General features: G+C 41.4%; 1 protein-coding gene across 1 annotated transcript; it reads right to left on the reverse strand.

The window, feature by feature from the left end:
• Nucleotides 1-5,397: 5,397 nt before the first annotated feature.
• On the reverse strand, nucleotides 5,398-11,789 carry LOC119444410 (uncharacterized ABC transporter ATP-binding protein y4gM-like). The gene is made up of 3 exons (XM_049660493.1): nucleotides 11,607-11,789; nucleotides 7,718-7,888; nucleotides 5,398-5,614 (listed from the first exon to the last, which is right to left on the reverse strand). Exons 1-3 carry the CDS (start codon nucleotides 11,670-11,672, stop codon nucleotides 5,576-5,578), a joined length of 276 nt encoding a protein of 91 aa, XP_049516450.1. The 5' UTR covers nucleotides 11,673-11,789; the 3' UTR covers nucleotides 5,398-5,575.
• Between the last annotated feature and the right edge of the window lie 9,745 nt (nucleotides 11,790-21,534).

Raw genomic sequence — 21,534 nt, forward strand, 5'->3', positions numbered from 1 at the left:
TTGCTTAAGCAATGCTGAGCGAAACTACACAGTCACTGAGCAAGAATGCCTTGCGGCTGTTTTTGCTGTTCAGAAATTTCGCTGTTACATCTATGGTCGCCCATTCAGCATAGTCAGTGATCACCATTTATTATGCTGGCTGGTCAGCCTTTGGGATCCGTCTGGTCGTCTAGCACGGTGGGCCTTATGACTACAAGAGTACGACTTTGTAGTGAAATACAGAAGCGGCCGCCGGCATGCTGATGCCGACTGTCTTTCCCGCTTGCCACTGCCAACGGCAAATTCTGACGAAGGCACTTTCGATGACTGTCTGGCCTCTATTGCACCTGAATTTCCGGACGCAACCATCTTCCAGGAGGATCAACGCAACGACGTCACTCTGGAACCTCTTTTCGTGATGGCCCTGAATCCGAAAGCCAGTGGTGGTTTTTCCATATGTGACAGCTTGTTAAATAAAACCAACCACTCTGCAAGTGGAGCCCGCTTTCTTCTTGTAGTCCCGGAGAGTCTCCGTAGTGCTGTGCTACATGCCATGCATGATGATCCAACATCAGGTCATCTTGGATTCACCCGTACGCTACAGCGTGTGCAAGAGTGATTTTACTGGCCTCACATGCGTCAAACTACAAAGCAATATGTGGCTAGTTGTGACCAATGCCAATGGCGGAAAAGACCTTCAACCGCCCCACCAGGTCTTCTGCAGCCGTTGATTCCCCCTCACGCACCTTTTGAGCACGTTGGCGTGGACCTCCTGGGCCCATTCCCACGGTCATCGAATAACAATAGATGGATCATCGTTTGTGTAGACCACCTTACAAGCTACACGAAGACCACAGCAGTGCCGTCATCTACCGCTGTTTGCGTCGCAGCTTTCTTGTTGCATTATGTCGTCCTACGCCATGGCCCACCTCGCGTGATCATAAGTGATCGCGGTCGTCAATTCATGGCCGACGCTGTTGAAGAGCTGCTTTGGCTATGTGGAATACAATTTCGTCACTCAACGCCGTACCATCCGCAAACCAATGGTCTTGTCGAACGCACGAATAGAACTTTGACGAACATCCTATCCATGTATGTGTCCTCTAACCACAAGAACTGGGATGATGTGTTGCCATTCATAACATACGCCTACAACACTGCGAAGCATGAGACAACGAATTACAGCCCTTTCTATCTGCTTTATGCTCGATCGCCGCGGAGCTTCCTCGATATGATTCTGCCGTTTTCTCTGGCCGCTGAGGATTCCGTCGCCAAGACACTTTGCCTCGCCGAGCAAGCCCACCGAATAGCCCGCGTCCACACATTGGCATCGCAAAACCGCTTGAAGGATCGGTACGATAGATCCCATCAGGCCATTTATTTTGAAAAAGGTGACCTAGCGCTGCTATAGACCCCACAACGCAAGTGTGGCTTGTGCAGCAAGCTCTTGTCACATTATGTGGGCCCGTTCATTGTTTTAGATCGCTTGAGCGACCTAACTTACGTTGTTGCACGGGTTTTATCTACAGATAGGCGTTCCAAAACCCAGCTTGCTCATGTTGCATGCCTTAAACGCTACTACCACGCCTTAAAACAGTGACTCTCCCAGTGGGCTTCGTCTGCGAAAGGGGGATTGTAACGTGTCAAAGAGGAGGAGATAGGAGAGGAGGAGAACGAAGAACTCAGCAGTAGCCACGGCTACATTTCGGTGGCGACATTGTGGTGACCTCTCATCCACCCTGGTCTTCATCTGTGAATAAACATCGATCATCCGTAACAATACATCTATTCATAGATGTGCCATGGGCAGCTGTGTCTTTGCCGAGCTTTCTACATACAATTTAGCACAAACTTCATTGCCACTGAAACCAAACTTCATTGCCACTGAAACTTTTTCTGTAGCTTTTATGTGCATGTCTGGTACCTGCAGCATTCACAAAAGCATACCTTTGCTTGAGTATGAGTTTTAAACTCCTTTTGCTATAACAAGGCAACATGAGTCACAAGATAATGTTTGCAAACAAAAATTATTAGTGCTAACACATTTATTGAACAGGACCATTCTGATCAGGAAACCTAACCCAAAAAATATGGTTCGAATTGAAAAGATGAAGCATCCTGACAGAAGGCATGCTGACAGAGGGCGTCCTGACGATGGAGGCTAGCATGTGTGCATAAAAATTCAAAGAAATGTGCAGGACAGTTTGGCTGTGGCCTCTCCTTAAATGTAACAGAGAGAGAGAGAAGTAGTAGTAGAAGACAGTAGAGTAGATTTTTTTTAGCACAGTGGTATCCCAGGCCATATTGCACAAAACACATGGTATAGCAGCTACATGTTAGTTCATAAAAATATGCAATTATTTGGCTGTTCAGGAGCCTAAAACTGTTTATGTGTAATGAAGGTATTTCTGCATATTTAGAGTCGTCATCATTACCAAAACCTGGCATCCGTCATACGCAATTTATGAGCAAACGCATGTAGGTGCCAGGCAGCTAAATATTGTCACTGTGTTATTCTCCATGAGGAGATAAGGCTGTGGCTAGCACTCATATCAGACATCTCTGGTTTCTTGTGAGAGAGAGGGAAGAAGCAGATAAAAGGAAACAAATAGCCTGCCTTGATGAAGTCATCAGCGAGACGACTGCACTTGTGATCAAATGGCGAGATGCTTTCCAAGAGCAGTGAATTCCTGCACCTTCGTAGCCGTTCTCCTTCGCCATCTTCATCTTGTGTTGCTGGAAAAGACTTGGTATCAACAGGCTGCACATACAACAGAAGGAAAAGCAAGCGGAAGAAGTAACATTGCGCGCTCAATCAGCGAAGCACACAAATTAAAGCTCAGGAGTGCTAGAAAACTTAAGCACAAACTGTGATGCAGCAGAAACACAAACTATAGTTTGGCAAAAAGCACATGAAGAAAGTAACGTGTGCTCACTGATGAAGCACACCGATGCTAGTTAATCATAGCGAAGAATAATAGTGCAGTAAAATAATGTGGGATTAATGTTCTGCACTCAGGGATCAAGGGCATATATGCTGGCAAGCTTACAAACTAGAGTGTAGCGCAAGCAATGTTATAGGATGTCCTGCTTTAGGTGCCAACACACTAAACCTTTTTGAAATTTTATGCGCATTCTTTTAAAAAATTAGAACTGATCACAACAATCACACTTTTTTTGCACACTGATATAGTGAGTATGAGTGCACTCACAAGCTTGTGAAGTAGGGTAACACCTCTAGCAAGATGCTCCCTCTAGCAAAAATTCTAATACAAAAACTAATAGCCTATTAGGTTATTGACACTAATACAGTCTATTAGGTCTATTAGTGTATTAGTCTAATAGATATTGGTGTATTAGTCTAATAGGCCTATTAGTCTAGTAGGTCTATTAGTGTATTAGTCTAGTAGGTGTAATGGTGGTCTAATAGGCCTATTAGTGTTAGTCTAATAGGTCTATTGCTGTGAAAGAAAATGTTGCAATGCACCAGATAACGAAAAACAGGTAAAATTGCTAGAAGCATTTATTAGCACAGCATATCTTTTTACAGATTCCTCTTTCGAGATCTTCGTCGGGTCAGCTTGATTGAGAGAGCTTTTTGTTGACTTCGACCAGAGGACGTCCTTTTGATGAAGTGGTTAAAAAAACCTGGGCACAAAAATACACACATATAGAAACAGTTGAAAGCAGGGGTGCTAGTTCTACCACGAAACGTTTAAGCTGGCAATATTTGCTTCCAACTTAGAATAAATGCGGCTCGCCAATATTTTAGGACAGTTGATATATGCTAGCTCAAAATATTTATCATAATAAACAATGATGTCACCTGACATGACAGGACAATTACAAAGCACACAAAATCAACATAACATGTGTGTTCCATCGAAACTGTAGACAGATATAAGGAACTCTAGACAGAAATCTTGCACAACGTTGTCGGAAACAGGCATGTTATTGCTGCAACGCACACAGCAATCGGCCCGACGGCACTCTACTTACGTCCACTGTCAGGATTTTAAAAAAAGAAGAAATCACTTCATACTGTACTACAGAAGCATAAATAAGAAGTATAATTACCTCGAAATAGTAAATCGGCGCCGGGGAAAATGCTGCACATCGATGCACGCTGATAGATCCACAAAGCCGCGAAGGGCAGGGGTAAAACAGTTGCCTTGCGTTGTTTTGAAGTATTAACAGCATCCATAGATAAAACTATCCAAATATATTACTGCACGAATGAGACTGCGTAGGCGCTAACACCACGGGTTCCTTAAAAACACATTGTTAATTCACTAACACGCACGCCTCGCGTGACGCCTCGCCTTGACATGGCAGCCGCCATGGCACATGTGCTGTGCGCAATTACGGCTGACTACGGTCGCAGTTTTATGTCCTTCCCGCACGCCGTGTTCCCTTCTCTGCGATACTGTTCTTTAATGTCAATAAATATTACGGCCTTTTATATGCAGTATCAAGTTAGCAATTTAGGTTAAAAGTTTAACATTTACTTTTTGCGCACTTCAACAGAAAATACGACACTGACGAAACGTCAGCCTTGGAGATTACAGCTGGTAATTCGTGTTTTTTTTTGTTTTTTTTTCGTTTTTTTTTTCGTGGGGAAGTATTCGCTGTGCTGTAAACACTAGCTGTTTCCTCAACGACTCATCGCGACGACGAGACTAAGTGAAGCAAAATTGGCAAGACCATGTAGGTGCACGTCGCTTTTGTGTATGTCGCCGAGAGATGCAGTTTCACTAACTTAGTGCGCTGACACTAATGTAAACGTGCAAATGCAGTCTGCTGCACATTTGTACAGCAGTATTTTTAATTATTCAGTGATTAAATAGAAACACCTCTCCATGCAAGCAAGCGGTCCGCTAGTCTATTTTTTTCATCAACTTTCACCAGCAACCACGAGCTGTGGAATCCAGCAATACATGTTGTATCAGACCAGCAACAATCTGTATAAGGCCAATAGGCCTTACGAGTCTAGTAGAGATACTAGTAGACACGCAACACTGTTTGCATAAGACTAATAATTCTAATACACAGGGCCTATTGGTCTTACAGGTAAATCAGTACAACTAATAGAAATTTCTATTGGTCTAATACAAAACTGATACAACTAATACAAAACTGCGTTAGACCAATACAAACTTCTATTAAATTTTTATTAGGGCCAGCTGGAAAACATTGTGAACAGAAGGCAAAAGACACATGCAGGACTGATAAAAGGCAAAAAAAAATGGCAAGAGGCATACACCGTGATCTGCACATCATTTGCCTTCCTCGCATATATTCGCACCGTTTTTAAAGAAGTTCAATAACCAACTATCCCTTGTTGAAGCTGCTACAGTGCAGCCTAGTGATATTAGCAGTCTGGTGAATACATAACCAAGCAAACAAGCTTACAGGCAGGAGGACAGGACTCAGGTGGAGGTGCCGGCACCTCAGCATCTTCATTTTCTGTGAGCTGGCTGAGCATGAGCTGGAAGTAGAACCCTTTCTTTGCCACCAGGTCCTCATGTTTGCCCTGCTTCACAACACGGCCTTCGTCCATCACATACACCATGTCTGCCTCTCGTAAGGTCGACAGTCACTGCATTACCATCACGGTTGTGCGCCGAGGACTGCCCTGCAAGCAAATATGTAGGTCAGCTGTAGCCTTATAGGCTGCCAAATAAATCTTACAAAGCACGACTTGACGACTCGTCCGTCTTCTGCTCTCCAATTATACATAAAATAATTTTATGACTGTAACTCCCCTCATTCAAAGTCCTATATGGGGCCCCTGAGCTGCTCTAGATAAACAAACAGCCACTGATAGCTAGTGTGACAGTAGAGGTTAGGACAGCAAATAAATTTTTTCTCTCATAGACCTGGAACCAGCACCTCAGCAGCTGATTGAGCGGAGATGTATATACTACTAGTGTCTTGCAATATTCCAATTAAACTGAAAATCCACTCGCTTTTCACCTCCGGGGAACTGCACCAGCTCTCAAAAACCCTTACATTTCCCCCAGCCTGAGCATGCACTCAAGGGTACAAAGGCATGTTCCTCCACAGAGCACTTTCGCCGATTTGATCAATTGCTTATATGAGGTTTATTAAATGGCAATATATACGCTGGGAAAACATGGGGAATGCGGGAGATGAAAATTCAAGACGATGAGCAACACAAGAACAAGGTGAGAGCAGGAGCCAACGTTTCGACAAGTGGACTTGTCTTCTTCAAGGCCTTGAAGAAGACAAGTCCACTTGTCAAAACATTGGCTCCTGCTCTCACCTTATTCTCGTCTTGCTCAATATACAGGGTGTCCCAGCTATCACGCAGCACGATTTAAAGAAAGAGGAACGGCGTTACGCGAAGCAAACCTAGTGCGTATTGTTTCCAGTGCAGTGGAGTAGCCGCCAGTAATTTTTTCATTACTGAGATTTAATCACCTAATTCTAATTAATTATCTAACTCGAGAAGTACTGTCTTAATTGTCAAAGTGTCAATCAAGAAATTGTAGAGCAACATGAAAAACTCCTGATAGAGCTTTCTGTTGCTCAGTACGTGCTACATAAACGTGTTTTTCCAAGCGTGAAAGAAGCCCGTGAATACACGCAAAGTGCCTGGAGCGACCAGTCGCACAGAAATTCTGCATGTATTTGCGAGCTTCTTTCACACTTGGAAAAACACGTTTATGTAGCACATAATGAGCAACAGAAAGCTGTATCAGGAGTTTTTCATGTTGCTCTAGAATTTTCTGATTGACACTTTGACAATTAGGACAGTACTTCTTGGGTTAGATAATTAATTACAATTTGCTAATTAAATCTCAGTAATAGAAAAATTACTGGCGGCTACTCCACTGCACTGGAAACAATACGGACTAGGTTTGCTTCACGTAACGCCGTTCCTCTTTTTTTAAATCGTGCTGCGTGATAGCTGGGATACCCTGTATATGCTGTAACACTCCTTCAAACAAAGTCAACAAGTGGCTTGGTGGCACTCCAATCAAGTCAGCTGCAAGTTCCAAACCAATTCAGTACTTACCTTTTGAATAGGCTATGGCTAAGACTGCTAGCTCACAGGCATATGTTGTGACAGAAAGCACATGGTGTAATAGATGTCAAAACAGTGACTTTAGTGTTCACTCACTGAACCCTCAAGCACCTATGAAAAACCGCTAGGGAACCCTCGGACAAAGAAAACATTGTGCAGCTAAAATCACTACCAAATCCAAAGCGTTCACAAGACCACACTCATAGCTGCAATTAGAATCTAAGACATCACTTCTGCATGTCCTCCTTGAACGTTAACTACAAGGATCACCCACATGAAATGCAAGCTGATGTGCATGAGCTGTCTACAACCCATTTCTAAATCAAAAAAGCACTATCACCCGCAAGGCACAAGTATACACCCTTCTCACCCAAGCCCTCATTGACCTTCTCCGAAGTCCCACAGAAGATACCCCTCCCTGCATACACTGTGGTGACTGCCCGAACATCTATCATATCCCATGGATATGCCACCTTCAGCCTCCTGCACAACCTTATCCCACCTCCCAATTACCACCCCCCAACCTTGGGTGGCTGACTATGGCCACCACACTCCAGAAGCAAGAGTACCAGGCAGTGTATTCCTTATCCAGCATCATATATATGCCGACACAGGGGGCCTGGACTGAGGCCGCCTGCTCATTAATTCGATGAGCAACATATAAAGCTTGAGCTCTCTCTATCTCACCTTTGCAAGGGTCCGCAGAAGGTGGGTTTCAGAGGCCACATCCAGTGCACCGGTTGCATTGTCCAGAAGCAGTATCCGGGGAGTCTTGACCATTGCTCGAGTAATAGCCAACCGCTGGCGTTGCCCCTCACTCAGCTGGCAGCCTTGCTCACCTATCTCTGTCTCGTAACCCTGACCAAAAAAGAAATAAACCAGATGCTTAAATTACCATTGTTAAATTATTATTGCCTGTGCAAGGAACACTGCACAAGCAGATTGGAATAGCAAATTGGCCAAGTTTGTAATGATCTAAAAATAACTGCAATAAACGGGTCAAATATACCAATTATAGGTGACACCAAGTGCATGCTAGCTTCTGAGAGTTTGATGAAAGCATTCTCAAAATATACGCACCTGAAGTGTAGTTGCAATCACACTGCATCTGTGCACACAGACCACAGATACCTCAACCCTTCCCCAGATTAAATGAGACATAGCTTCTATAAGAAGAAGATAAAAAATGAGACACACATGCTCTGCTCCTGTACTCTATTGAAGCAGAATGCATAACCAGGGCCCTTTCTAAATGGAAACCCGCACAAAATCCTCTATCTCAAGCTGTCAGTTGTATACTACAAGCAAGGCTTGGTACTGTCAAAGAAAGTTATTGTGCCATCGAAAGTAAAAGCCCATATCGCTAGATGTATTAGCCTGTAATCGATATTCCTGGCCACCAGTGTGTGCACGTGCATGAGTTTTGCTTTGGTGATTGACACGCCAATGTTCTTCTTCTTTCTGGGGTTTTACATGCCAAAACCAGTTCTGATTATGAGGTACGCTGTAGTGGAGGGCTCTGGAATCAATTTTGACCACCTAAGGTTGTTTAACGTGCACTACAACACAAGCACACAGGCGCTTTTGCATTTCGCCTCCATCGAAAATGTGGCCGTGTCGGCCAGGATTCGATCCCTCTACCTTGTGCTCAGCAGCACAATGCCTTAGCTGACTGAGCCACCCCAGTGGGTGACATGCCAATGTTAGTAATAATTGCTGTCATGCCAGGTATAGTCCTTTAGCAGGGAAGAAGTTTGGGCATGTTGGTAGGTCATTGTAATTTCAACTGGGAATCGTATCACTAAAAACAACACAAGGACGAGTTCGTCCCGTGTTCTTCCTCATCCTTGTGTTGTTTTTAGCGCTATGAATCCCAGTTGAAATTACGGGTATAGTCAAGTGCCACATGATGAATTCGCCACCTATTGTCAAATGGCCAGCTGCATCTACGCAGTTTTCTGTACAGCTAGATTATTAGTTGCTCACCTCATCTGCGTAGTAATAGCAATGAGTCACATAGGATTTTGAGCGTAGAACCTAGTGCCCAAGTCAAGCTGCACATTTTCAGCATTTCTTTAGAGTCTTTGCATTTTGTGCATTGTTTTTGCATGCTTTATAGCTTACTAATAAATGAGCAACAACTCACCCAACTTCCAGTTCTATGGAATCACACACTTTTCTCAAGATAAAAAGATTCATACATGCAGAAATGAAAGCTACACTTGCCAGTTTTTGTTGAAAAATACAGCAGGCAATGTACGGAGAAGCTGACATAAGCAATGGAGTTGTCTTTTTGTGAGGAGTCAGTCATGCTTACAGATCCCACATGCAAAAGCACATGAAAGCTACCAAGACACATAATCAGAAACAGGCACAACAAGCACGTACAAAGGTTACGAAAGACAGAATTGAGCCAGAGAAAAAAAAAACTATTAAATTATATGCTGTTGTTTCAAATAGAGCACAGTGTAAAGGAGAAATTGTGGCTTTTGATCACAATAAGACAGTGCAACAGTACAATTGTGGCAAAAGCACCTTCATCCATTCAAACTGCAACTGCTGCATGTGAAACTGAAGTCGTCAATTGTATAAAACTAAAGTAAACACAAACAACAACTTCGCATCAAGCAATTTATTGCTACGTTTACTGCAGCTATTGATTAACACACGTCTGCACAAGAACTGCACAGAACTATGCAAAATATAAAAATTTAATAATGTAAAAAGATAATTGCTAACGAATTTTAACATTTCAATAAGAACTGTATGTAGCAAAAAATAGAAAAAGGAGAGAGAAGAGCACAGAAAACACAGGAATCTACTTTCAGCTACAGCAACCAGAGAGCCATAAAATAAATTAGGATGATGACCAAGCCTTCGATACGTTGGATCACGAAGTACTCCTTGAAAAATTAGCTCAAATGGGATTCCGCGGACCATTCATAGAGGTTTTAAAAGACTACTTCAAAAATCGACATCAGGTCGTTCGAATGCAAAATATAGAGAGCAACTTGATTCACATAAAGCATGGAGTCCCACAAGGATCCGTGCTAGGCCCACTGCTTTTTAATTTCTATGTCAATGATTTGGCCCATCTGTCGTTGCACTCAAAGTTATACCAATTTGGGGATGATACAGCTTTAATATTACCCCATGAAAATTTTAATGAAAGTGTTACTTTACTACAAGAAGATATATGCATAATAATGACATTGTTTGAGAACAACTATATATTCGTGAACAAAGAAAAACCACAGTTAATCTGCTTCCACAGCCCGTACAAAAAAGCGGAACTGACCGAACATCTATACTTGCATAGTGAGCGCTGCAATCGATGCTCCTGCCAAAGTATGCAGTATGCTACCAAAATAAAGTACCTTGGCATTATTTTCGATGAATCCTTCTCATTTATCCATCACAAACAATATGTAGCTAACAGACTCCAAACAGTATGCGTAGTTATTTACAAAATCAGATCAGTATGTGATCTTCGCTAAGAAAACTCACCTATAAGGCTCTGGGTAAAACTGTATTAAGATATGGCATTATGTCATATGGACTGGCCTCGCCATATAGGCTAAACGTGCTGAATAGAATAATACAGAAAATAACACATAACATAACATATGGAACAAACAGCAGCGCTGTTGGCCACAGCGAGCTGATGGCAGAACATGGAATATTTGATATTAAACAACTTTTTCTTTCGGTATTAGTTACGAAGCATTATTTTGATTAAACATTTGAAACAAAAAACGTAAAAACTCGGGATTTGCGCAAGATTGAGACATTCATTCGGGCTATAGCGTTCATGAACTATAGTAAAAGAACGAGGGCATTTTATTTATCATTCTACTTTAACAAAATACCAGAAGTCACCAACGTATCGTCACTCAGGAAAATAAAAAATTTCATACACCACATGGTTCTGGCAAATGACTGGGAATAATAAGAGAAAACGATGTGATGGGATTTTTTCCAATGATATTTCGCTAACTATATTGTATAAAACAGATTAGGATATTGTGTTCTTTATATTTATTTTTCGTGTCTGTTTTTGTTTCAAAACATTTCACTACTACATATAATAGAATGGAGGGTCGTGCTGTACACACAATATTTTTTTGCTGAAATATGTAATTGCCTACGTGATTGCTTGTGCAGGAACAACAATTGGAAATTAGTCGAGCGATGGAGGATAACGGAAAAGGAGGAATGGGGAAAAGCGAAAGAAAACATGTACTATGCCTTGCTGAGAGAAACTATACAGCGGTCCACATAAAAGCATTGATGCTTTTGCGGACTTCGTGTTATTGGTACATAAAGAAAATGTGTATCTATACGCATAATTTTTTTATCTTCCTGCTGTACCTATTTTTTCCTAGTGTTTCCTTTGTTTGAAGCACAAAATTGTGTCATTCAGGCCAAAGCACTGCCCTGTCCCGCTCAAAAGCATCATTGCTTTGGCGGGCTGACGAGATACTCAGGTTGTATATTTTGTGTTCTAATAATAATGAATGAATGAATGAATGAATCATAAATACAGCTCAGGTATAATTATTCAGCCTGTGCTTACCTTAGGAAGGCTAACGATGAACTTCTGCATGCCAACTAGCTTGGCCATCTCCACAACTTCAGTCATTGTGGTTTCCTCTTGGCCAAACTAGATGTTCTCAGCAATGGAGTAGTTGAACAAAGTTGTCTGCTCGCTCACAAGGCTAACTTCGGAACGCAGCCACCGCACACTCAAAGACCTCAAGTTCACGCCATCCAGAGTGATCTAAAGGAAAGTTCAGAGAAAACATTGATTACAGGCCATACTATTGGCTGCAGCATTATAGTCAGCAAACAAATCCAGCAGGTCAGAGCCACAGAGCTTCTTCACTTAACATAGTACACTGACAGCTTTACAAAAACAAATTATGCAGTAATATCTGCACCTCGGTAGAAACCTTTAAGGTTACACTTTTCTGGCTCCCAGAAACTGTCACTGCCTTCTTCATGAAGACTTCAAGGCAGCAGTTATTTAACAATGTGAGTCTACTACAAGTTATTTTAACATGATTGTAGCTTCAAACATAATGAGCACATATCTAGTGTTAGGCAAATGAAAGGAGAAATCTGGACACATTTTTCCCATGGCCATTTCTACAATCGTGTCAAGTTCTTTAAAGGAAAAGAACCTTATTGTATCATACACCTATTCCTTCGTTTGCAATTCTTTTACACCCTTGTGATTCAGGAACAAACTTTCTGCAACCCTTCACACTGTTGGTAGGAAAAAGTGTTTGGTGCAGGTTAGTTGATCAATAAATGAGCAAGAAATATACAAATGAAGACTGAATACTTAAGCCTGAAATCTTTGGCACAGCAAAACTTTCCAATATTGCAGGTAAATACAAGGATCTTGTTGGCAGCTTTCCATGATAATTAAAAAGAGCGGTGCTCATTAATATAAATAAGAAAAAGTAGGGGTCCAAGTACAGTGCCTTGTGGCACACCAGAGATTACGGGGGATTGGTTAGATGAGTGGGTATTAGCATAGACTAACTGTTGTCGATTAGTGAGAAAACTGAGAATACAATTCAATACAGGTGTATTAATGTTTAGTCGAGAAAGTTTTAGAAGTAGCCGTTGATACGGAACTTTGTCGAATGCTTTTACGAAGTCTAAGAAGAGAGCATAAACGGGTATGTTTAAGTCAAGGCTGGAACTAATATCGTAATAAAATAAAGCTAGTTAGGTGTCACATGAGAGTCCTGCACGAAAGCCATGTTCACTGGAATGAAAGAAGTTATTGCAGTCTAAGAATCTAACAATGTTTGAGTAGATCACATGTTCCATTTGTTTAGAACAGATAGTAGTAAGTGAAATAGGGTGATAACTGCTGCACAAAGATGGAGGACCTTTTTTGGTTACTGGAACAATCTTACCCACTTTCCAGTCCACCAGCACCACTACTGTTGATAGTGACTGCTGGAAAATATGGCAGAGTATAACAATAGTAGTCTATTTCGTGTTTTTCAGCATTTTCACATTGATACCAGTCCCCACCACATGAGGATGAGAGTTTTAAGGAGTCAATTAGTTTTTCAATGCCGTTCGGACAAAATGTGATGTCGGGCATCACGGTATGGTCGTGATAAGAAAGGGGAGGTAAATTGTCGACAGGTTCGGCAGTACACATAGAAGAAAAAAAGTTGTAAGCTGTTCAGCGGCCTCATGATCAGGAATTGGATGGTTTTGTCCGTCGCACAATACTAAAGGTTGGGTGTGATTAGGGTTAATGATGTTCCAGAATTTTTTAGGGTTATTTTGTACATAGTGGGCAATTTCTGAGAAAAAAAAAGTTTTTCTTTGTTTGCAAGCCTTTCGAACTTTTTTTCTATGGCATAGTAGCTACTCCACGCGCATGCATCATTAGAGTGTTTTGCGGAACGAAAAAGCCTTTTCTTTTTATTGTTTAGTCGCTTCAGTGTGACATTGAACCAAGGGGATGACTTTTTTTCGGTTACGATAATGTTGGGCTCATACTTAGAGAACAGGTTTAGTATTTTGTTTTTGAATAGTAACCAGTTTATCTCGACTGAACGCTTTGAAAAGTCAGTTAGAAAAGAAGTAGTAAATCCTTTAAGCTCAGAGTTTATAGCAGAATAATTCCCCTTATCGTACAATGGTATTGTTTTAGTTATCTTTGTGGGATTGTGGGATGTGAGAGTTTACAGGAGTAAGATGCATGAATTATTGAATGATCACTGAGCCCTGGTAAAAAGGTCATTTTTGATACCCTGTCGGGATCAGAGGCAAGAATAAGATCTAGAATATTAGAATTGTCGCTGTAGCGTATGGGTTCATTGATGAGTCATGTTAGTCCAAAAGTTAGGCATGAGTTGATGAAATCGCTCTCGATACCGTTGTTGGAGGCTACCCATGCTAGGTTAGTCCAGGATATTGCCGGAAAATTAAAGTCGCCGAACAACAGTATCGGAAGATGTCGATAAGATTCGGTTAGAGAGCGAACGGCCTTGTGGAATTCGGGGACAAAAAGGGGGTCACTACCAGGAGGGCGATAACAAACTCCAATTATCGTGGGGGGATAGGAAGCATTGCAGAGAACGAACATAATTTCCAAACACGAGGTTGTCTTAATTTTGGTGCACTGAATACTTTTATGACTGCCAATTATTACGCCACCACCACGTTTGTTAGTGCGGTCACATCAGAAAATATTGAAATCCGGGAAAAAATGTATCTCCGAGTCGGTTATAGTAGGGTTAACCATGTTTCAGTGACTGCGAACAGATCTGATTCTGTTGTGTTAACTAGGTTTTGAAGAGCATCTACTTTAGGGAGAACGCTTCTTATGTTTGTATATAGGAACGAAAATGATTTCCTTCTTGGATTAATACTGCTGGGGCCTATGTGTTTAAAGTGCGAGGAACAACCTTTTCTGCGTTGTGGTCATAAGTATAGGTGTTGCTACCAATGATGAGTTTGTCGTGTAGTAGTTTAAAGAATTGCTGTTGGGCCTTGCCGAGCATAGCGAGATTCTTTCTTGCTTTAAGTGTGCTGGGTGAATAATCTTCTGAGATTCGATACTGGGAACCCTTCAGTTCATAGGCATTGGATAAAATTTTCTCTTTAATATTAAAATGTGCAAATTTAACAATCATTGGTCTGTTTGTGTTTGTTTTTTACTTCCCTAGCCGATGGGCTCTTTCGATATCCAATAAATCAACTGTTACGTTTAGTTCTTTACTGCGAAATTGTAATACTGAGGCTTCAGATTCGGACTATGTTTCACGCTCTTTGTCTGAAAAACCAAAAAATACTAAGTTTGACTGGCGTGCTCGGTCTTCTGAGTCGTCCAATTTTGCTCTGATTGTTACTATATCTTTCGCGTTTTGGTCACAAAGAACTTGGATATCGTCAATTTGTTATTTTATACCCACTATCGATTTGCAGTCATTTTCTATTTCAGTTAGCCAGTCGTTAATCTTTTTGATAGCACTGCCATTCTGCGATAGCTTGCGCTGGATGGATTTAAGTTCTTGCAGCATGGAAGTTTGACTAGACTGGATTTCACAGAGTGCTGTAAATATGTCGCATGATGTTTGCGTCTCGTTAGAACGGGTGGTGGGACCTGGTTTTAATTCTATGTCGCCTGATAACGCTAACATCTATTTGATGACATGTGCACAAGCAATTGCAACTTTAAAACAACACTGTGGGCTTGGCAACACCAGAAGCGCCAGCGCCGCATAACAAGTGCGACGTGCGCATAGTGAATATTGATTATTTACCTGCAAGACAAAAAGGCGTTGCAGGTAAGTGGCCGTGACCATAGCTGCGGTGTTGCCAAGCCCATTGAAGGCCACGCTGGGCCTGGAGGGACATATGTATTCCGGTGGCAAGGAGGATGTAATCCGAAGATTAGCAATCGTTGGGGTCACGTGAGGTGGTGGCAATAGTGGATGTGTTGGCTCGTGCACTGGGCATCGGGGCAGCAAAGTTGAGAGTACCCGTGCTCGTAGATGCTCCAGCTGAGGGAGCGGGTCCGAGCCGTGTTCAGCGCGCGACCGTTCCAGGTACAAGGGTGCCCCCGAGGACTGACCAGGGAGCACGTCGGCATGTTAGACTAGCGTCAAAACATGTTTCAATGTGCATGTTGTGCAGCACATTAAGGCACACAAAACATGTCGGGACGCATCCTCACAGAGGCATGCCGAGAACCAATTTTCATTATTTCTGCACGGCGCAAATAACTACGATACGGCGGTGTGCAAGTGTATACTGACAATATTCTTCTTGCTACTTTAACGTTCTTCACATGTCTATTTGTGCTCAGAAGAACAACATGCAATTCATTGTGTCAGTACCTCACGAATGTCAGAGAGAATTTTTGTTTACAAGGCATCAACACAATGAATCTTTATATCACTAGAACTAACTTTTTGAAATATTTCTACACACAGTAACAGATTAGAACAACTTACCTGCGACAAACTTAAGTAGCCCTGATGACATTGTGCAAGATGTGGCTAAATTTGTTTCTTTTTTTTATAGATACCTTGTTTAAGTTATATAATTTTGTTGCACATTTACCCAGTTGTTTTCATGTTCAGATTTTTATTTGCTTGGCAGTGTCTTATCCTCTTTACTGAATTGTTCCATTGCTCCAACTTATTGTCCTTTAAGGTATTTATGTATATTTTCCCCTTTGGATTTTGCATAAATCTTATGTCCCTCAGGCTTGGGCCCTTACACAAGGGCCTGCGGTATATAATAAATAAATAAATCAGTAAACAAACAATAAATAAATGAAGAAATAAACGCCAAAGAAAAGACAGGTATATTGGATATACCTTCCCGAACGAACCATTGAAGGAAGTACAAGCACGGAATTCTACGACGTTCCATGGGCCGATCTGTTTGCCGACACACGAGCATATCAACTGGACAGCTATCATACCATGATACCAGGCTTCGTGACGTCATCGACTACTGACGCTTATAAAGAGAACAGCTTGCAAGGTTCCGGCATTGGGCACGGCGGCACCGCAATGAACATGTGGTCCTCAAACCCCTTCGTTTTTCTTCTCCAGGTGAGAAAATATTTTGGAAAATGCTATCACAGTAATGACCTGTTTCTCCTGGTGCTGCCGTGCCCTCGGCCAATGTGTTTTATAGTTAACCGTCGTTTCGAATTTTTAAAACTGCTACTGCTAGTAGATGGCGATGTCGAGAGCAACCCTGGACCTGACACGCAGGTGATCTTGGCAGAGATTCGAAATGTTGCCTCTGACCTAAATACTATCAAAGAAGAAAACAAGAGAACCAATGAATCCTTAACAGCTGTACATGCTAAGCTCGACAAGCTTGTACTTCTAGAAGATAGGATAACTTCTGCTGAAGAAAAGGTATCGTCACTGGAACACAGCGTCAATCGCATGGCTAGACAAATAGATGAACTTGAGAACAGAAGCAGGCGGTCAAATTTAATAGTATTTGGCATTACTGAGACCAAAAATGAGACTTCGGCTACTCTCGAGGCGGAAATTACCTGGCAAACTTCTCAGAGACACCCTCGGGGTGACAATATCGGGCACTGAAAGAATTCATCGCCTCGGTGCAAAAAAAACGAAACAAAACAAGACCAGTAATATTCAAGCTTGTTAACTTCAGAGACAAATCCAAAATACTCAGAAACTGTTCGAAACTAAAAGGCTCCAATGTATCTATCGGCGAAGACTTTTCAATGAGAGTACGGAAAATAAGAAAAAATCTTTGGGTTAGAGCAAGACAAACAGAGATAGACAAGAAAAGGTTACGCTACACTTCGATAAAATTAAAATCAATGATCAGTTATTCACTTGGGATGAGGAGACGAACACCAGAGTAGCAGTCACAAAAAACTAAGCAAAGCACGTAACCACTCACCCTACCAGTCATATGATAACTTTGCCGTCATTAATATCAATGCCAGAAGTGTCGTAAACAAGGTGGTCGAACTGGAAGCATTCTTTCTTGAGCATAGTCCTGATGTCGTCACTATCACCGAAACATGGCTCTCCCCACTTATATCAAACAGCGATATCTTTCCACCGGGCTACGTAGTACTACGCAGCGACAGAAGTACACGTGGCGGCGGAGTTGCAATTTTACTGAAGGATGACATTCAGGTAACGCCCCTACCACAGATCGAGGGCGTCGAGGCACTTTGGTGTAAGATTAAGAAGGCGAACTTATCTGCTGCGGGTGGAACATTGTATCGAGCACCTAACTCGGGAGTAGATGGGTTACAAGCTTTGTCTGAATATATGCAAATTCATCTTAAAAACGCAAAACAAATCATTCTTACTGGAGATTACAATCTTCCTGACATAGACTGGAATTTGAATTGCAGTGGGCACACAGAAGTAGCCTCTGCAAAAACACTGCTCGAGATAGCATTCAACTTCGGTTTACGACAGATAATTCGACAACCCACTCGCGTAACTTCCACAAGCTGCAGTATTCTGGATTTGATATTTATAAGTGACAATGTCCTTTCAGACAGTGCCACGTGGGAAGTACTGGACAGTGTATCAGACCATAAAGAAACTAAATGTTCTATGTTATTGCACTCACCAAAGCGTAAGGATGAGCGTTTCACGAATGTTTTAGACTGTTCAAATGCTGATGATGTCAGCACTATTGATTTCCTTGAAAACTGTTATTCGGCTTTTCTTAATGATTACCAAAACGATACAGTTCGAGCAGATGACTTATGGCTATCTTTTAAGAACATTGTTCAAAACTGTTCGACATCATTTGTACCCGTAAGGAAAAAGAGAGTGCATAAAAAGAACCCGTGGATAACCCGTGATATAATACACATGAAACGTAGGGTTACAAGGCTAAGAAAAGCTAAAAATAAGTCTGACGAATCCCACTTAACTGAACTAATTCGCAAGCTCTCCCATTCTCTAAAAGCAAATATAAGAGCAGCTAAAGATAGATACCTTAATGTTACTTTAAATAACTTTATCCCAAAATGGCTCCTCATAAATTCTGGCGATATTTGAACTCCCGAACTCATAAAGAAAACAACCTACATCACACTGAAGCTTTAAAGAAAGCGAAAACGTTTAATGACTATTTCAACTCTGTTTTTACCATTGATAATGGTGTTTTACCGCCAATAGGAATTGATGAAGGGACTAGAAGGGAACCAATGGATAAGATAATTATTACGGAACCAGGGATCTTTTCACTGCTTCTTAACATTGATGAGAAAAAATTCAGTGGACCTGATGGCATTCCGAATACTTTTCTGAAAAGATACACCGAGTGGATAGCGAAATATCTTTCACTTGTTTATCAAAAATCTATGAACACTGGTGAATTACCGCATGAATGGAAAACTGCTAAGATTATACCGATCCATAAATCTGGAGATGCTACAAATCCCTCTAACTATCGTCCAGTTTCCTTAACTTGTACTGTCTGCAAAATATTTGAACATATCATACTTAAACACATTATGCAGTTCACAGACGACAACAAACTTCTATGTGAAAATCAACATGGGTTTAGAAAAGGCCGGTCAACGACAACGCAACTAATTGAAACAATCCATGACCTCGCAACCTCCATTAATAACCGCGGACAAACTGACGTTATCTTTCTTGATCTATCGAAAGCCTTTGACCGGGTATCGCACACTTATTCTGGAAACTTGATAACTTATTTGGTAATTGCAAGGTCACAAAATGGATTAAAAATTACCTTTCAGACAGGACCCAGTATACTCACTGCAACGGCTACTCATCCGAACACTCACCTGTTCTATGAGGAGTACCGCAAGGCACAGTACTAGCTCCTATTCTATTCCTCATTTTTATTAATGAATTAGCTGAGAACTCGGATGTGACAGTCCGCATGTTCGCAGACGATTGCATAATATATAAAGAAGTCAACAATACTACAGACCAAGTTACTCTGAACAATGCACTTAGAAACGTTACGAACTGGTGCCGATCATGGCAGATGAATATTAATCTAGATAAATCTGTCTGTATGACAATATCAAGAAAAAAGAAGCCTCTGTCATTCACCTATGTAATAGATCAAGTACCGTTAAAAGTCGTTGACCATTACAAGTACCTCGGGGTAATATTTCATGTAAAGCCTTTTCCGCTCTTTGCTCGCTAAAACGGTCACTCCGGACTGCTTCACCAAGTACAAAACTATTAGCACATACAGTGGAATCTCTATGATACGAATCTCACGGGGTCGTGAAAAATATTCGTATTAGCCAAAATTCGTATCATCGAAACACAATTAAAGCTATCCAAATTATGGGGGGATGAGGGGATCAGATTGCGAAAATCGCGAAAAAAATTTATTTTTGAAAACCACGCGTTTCGGTATCTGCAACGCCTAATCTACGCTGTATCAAAATGGTTTGGCTGAAAACGCACTAAAAGTGGCTGAAAAAGATTTATTCGTCAGTGTGCAGGGCGAGAAAACAGCTTTAAATCACGCCAGATCACCACAATTCACGGAGACATATCTCGTATTTCCCGCCTCCGAGCGCCGCCATCTTGGTATCGTTCGAAAGCTCAAAGTTTCGCCGTTCCGCTTCTGAATTTGTCCGTCGCCATCTTGTAACAAACGCGCAAACTCAAAAGAAGCGCGGGTCTGCGATAGGTAGTCACACGGGCCTTCCGATGAAAGCGGGCCTCCGATTGGCTGCCGTGCTGAAAAGCGTCTCTCCATTGGTTGCTGCTGTGGGCGCGTTAGATTCGAGTAAATACGGTATGCGTTTCTTTTTCGAATTTTTGTGCCGAACCTGCATATAACGAAATCCTCTTTATAACGAAGTTTTTCCGGAATTTGTCAATTTCGTTATATCCAGGTTTAACTGCATCAGTGTTTTTCATGCCAGTGATTGTTCGTGAAAAGGTTTCTTTTTTATGTTTACAGTGTTATTATTACCTTTGTGTATATGAATTGCATACAGTTACAAGACTTGCAGGAAAGTGTCTGTACTGCCTTTATTCTTTGTCCACAATATTTGGAATTGTTATTAACAGAAACTGTTTGGAATTGTTGTTAACAGAAACTGTTAACCGTGTTTGATACCACTTTCACAGTTGTATTTGTGTTCCAACCCTGCTACAGCCTTACATATAAGGCTAGCAGTATGTATTAAATAATATTGATCACAACACTTCTGAATTTACATCTTCATGTGCTGAAGCACATTCATTTAAAAAGTTTATGTTTTGAGAACTGAGGGTACTTTACAAGCAACATATATAGGTTTTTCTTCAGTATGCTGCTTCTAGTGTTAGCTAATGTTTGTAAACATAGCAACAAAAAATAGATGCATGTAAACACTGGCCAACAACACTGACGCCTGTGTTTGTAAGTTGTAAGCATAATTTTCCTCCAATTCCATTCATTTCTTATCACCTGCCACAGCGAGTGGCCCATCCTGGCAATAATGAAGGTGTGGCATCACGCGTGCCAACGATGAAAAGCAAAATCAATGGGAGATGAAAATAATTATTACAAAATACAACACCAGCTCTGCTTTTACATCAGGTTCACAGAGAATTTTACAAATAGATCAAGTATGTACAAGCAAAAGAAAAGGCAGGGAGGAGCGACCTTTTCCACACGAAAAAAAAATAGGTGAGATAGAGAGAGAAAATTATTGTCAGAAGAAATGTATAAATAAAAAAAGGAAAGCCAATAAAAATACCTTTACATGACTTACCAAGTGACCTGAGTATCTTGGATAAAAGAAAGAGATGTCCTTAAAAGAAAGATTGGAGGTGAACAGTTTTAGCTGCACACCAAGTTCAGAGCATGAGTCAATATCAGGCCTCTGGAAACACAAAACATGCATCAAATTAGTCTTGGGAGTTCAGCGCACACAGAAAACGTAGAGAGAGTGACTCATCATTGATTATATTCATGTACAAGTTTGTGGTAAGGGGTATTTATATTAC

This window comes from Dermacentor silvarum, chromosome 1 (assembly GCF_013339745.2).
Source record: "Dermacentor silvarum isolate Dsil-2018 chromosome 1, BIME_Dsil_1.4, whole genome shotgun sequence".
NCBI classification, from domain to species: domain Eukaryota; kingdom Metazoa; phylum Arthropoda; class Arachnida; order Ixodida; family Ixodidae; genus Dermacentor; species Dermacentor silvarum.

Excerpts from the sequence above, each read along its gene's own strand:
- LOC119444410 (XM_049660493.1), bottom strand. The coding sequence starts at position 11,672 with ATGACTGAAGTTGTGGAGATGGCCAAGCTAGTTGGCATGCAGAAGTTC. Across the intron at positions 7,889-11,606 it reads TCATCGTTAGCCTTCCTAAG|GGTTACGAGACAGAGATAGG; the intron begins GTAAGCACAGGC and ends TTTTTTGGTCAG. Across the intron at positions 5,615-7,717 it reads TTCTGCGGACCCTTGCAAAG|GGCAGTCCTCGGCGCACAAC; the intron begins GTGAGATAGAGA and ends ATTTGCTTGCAG.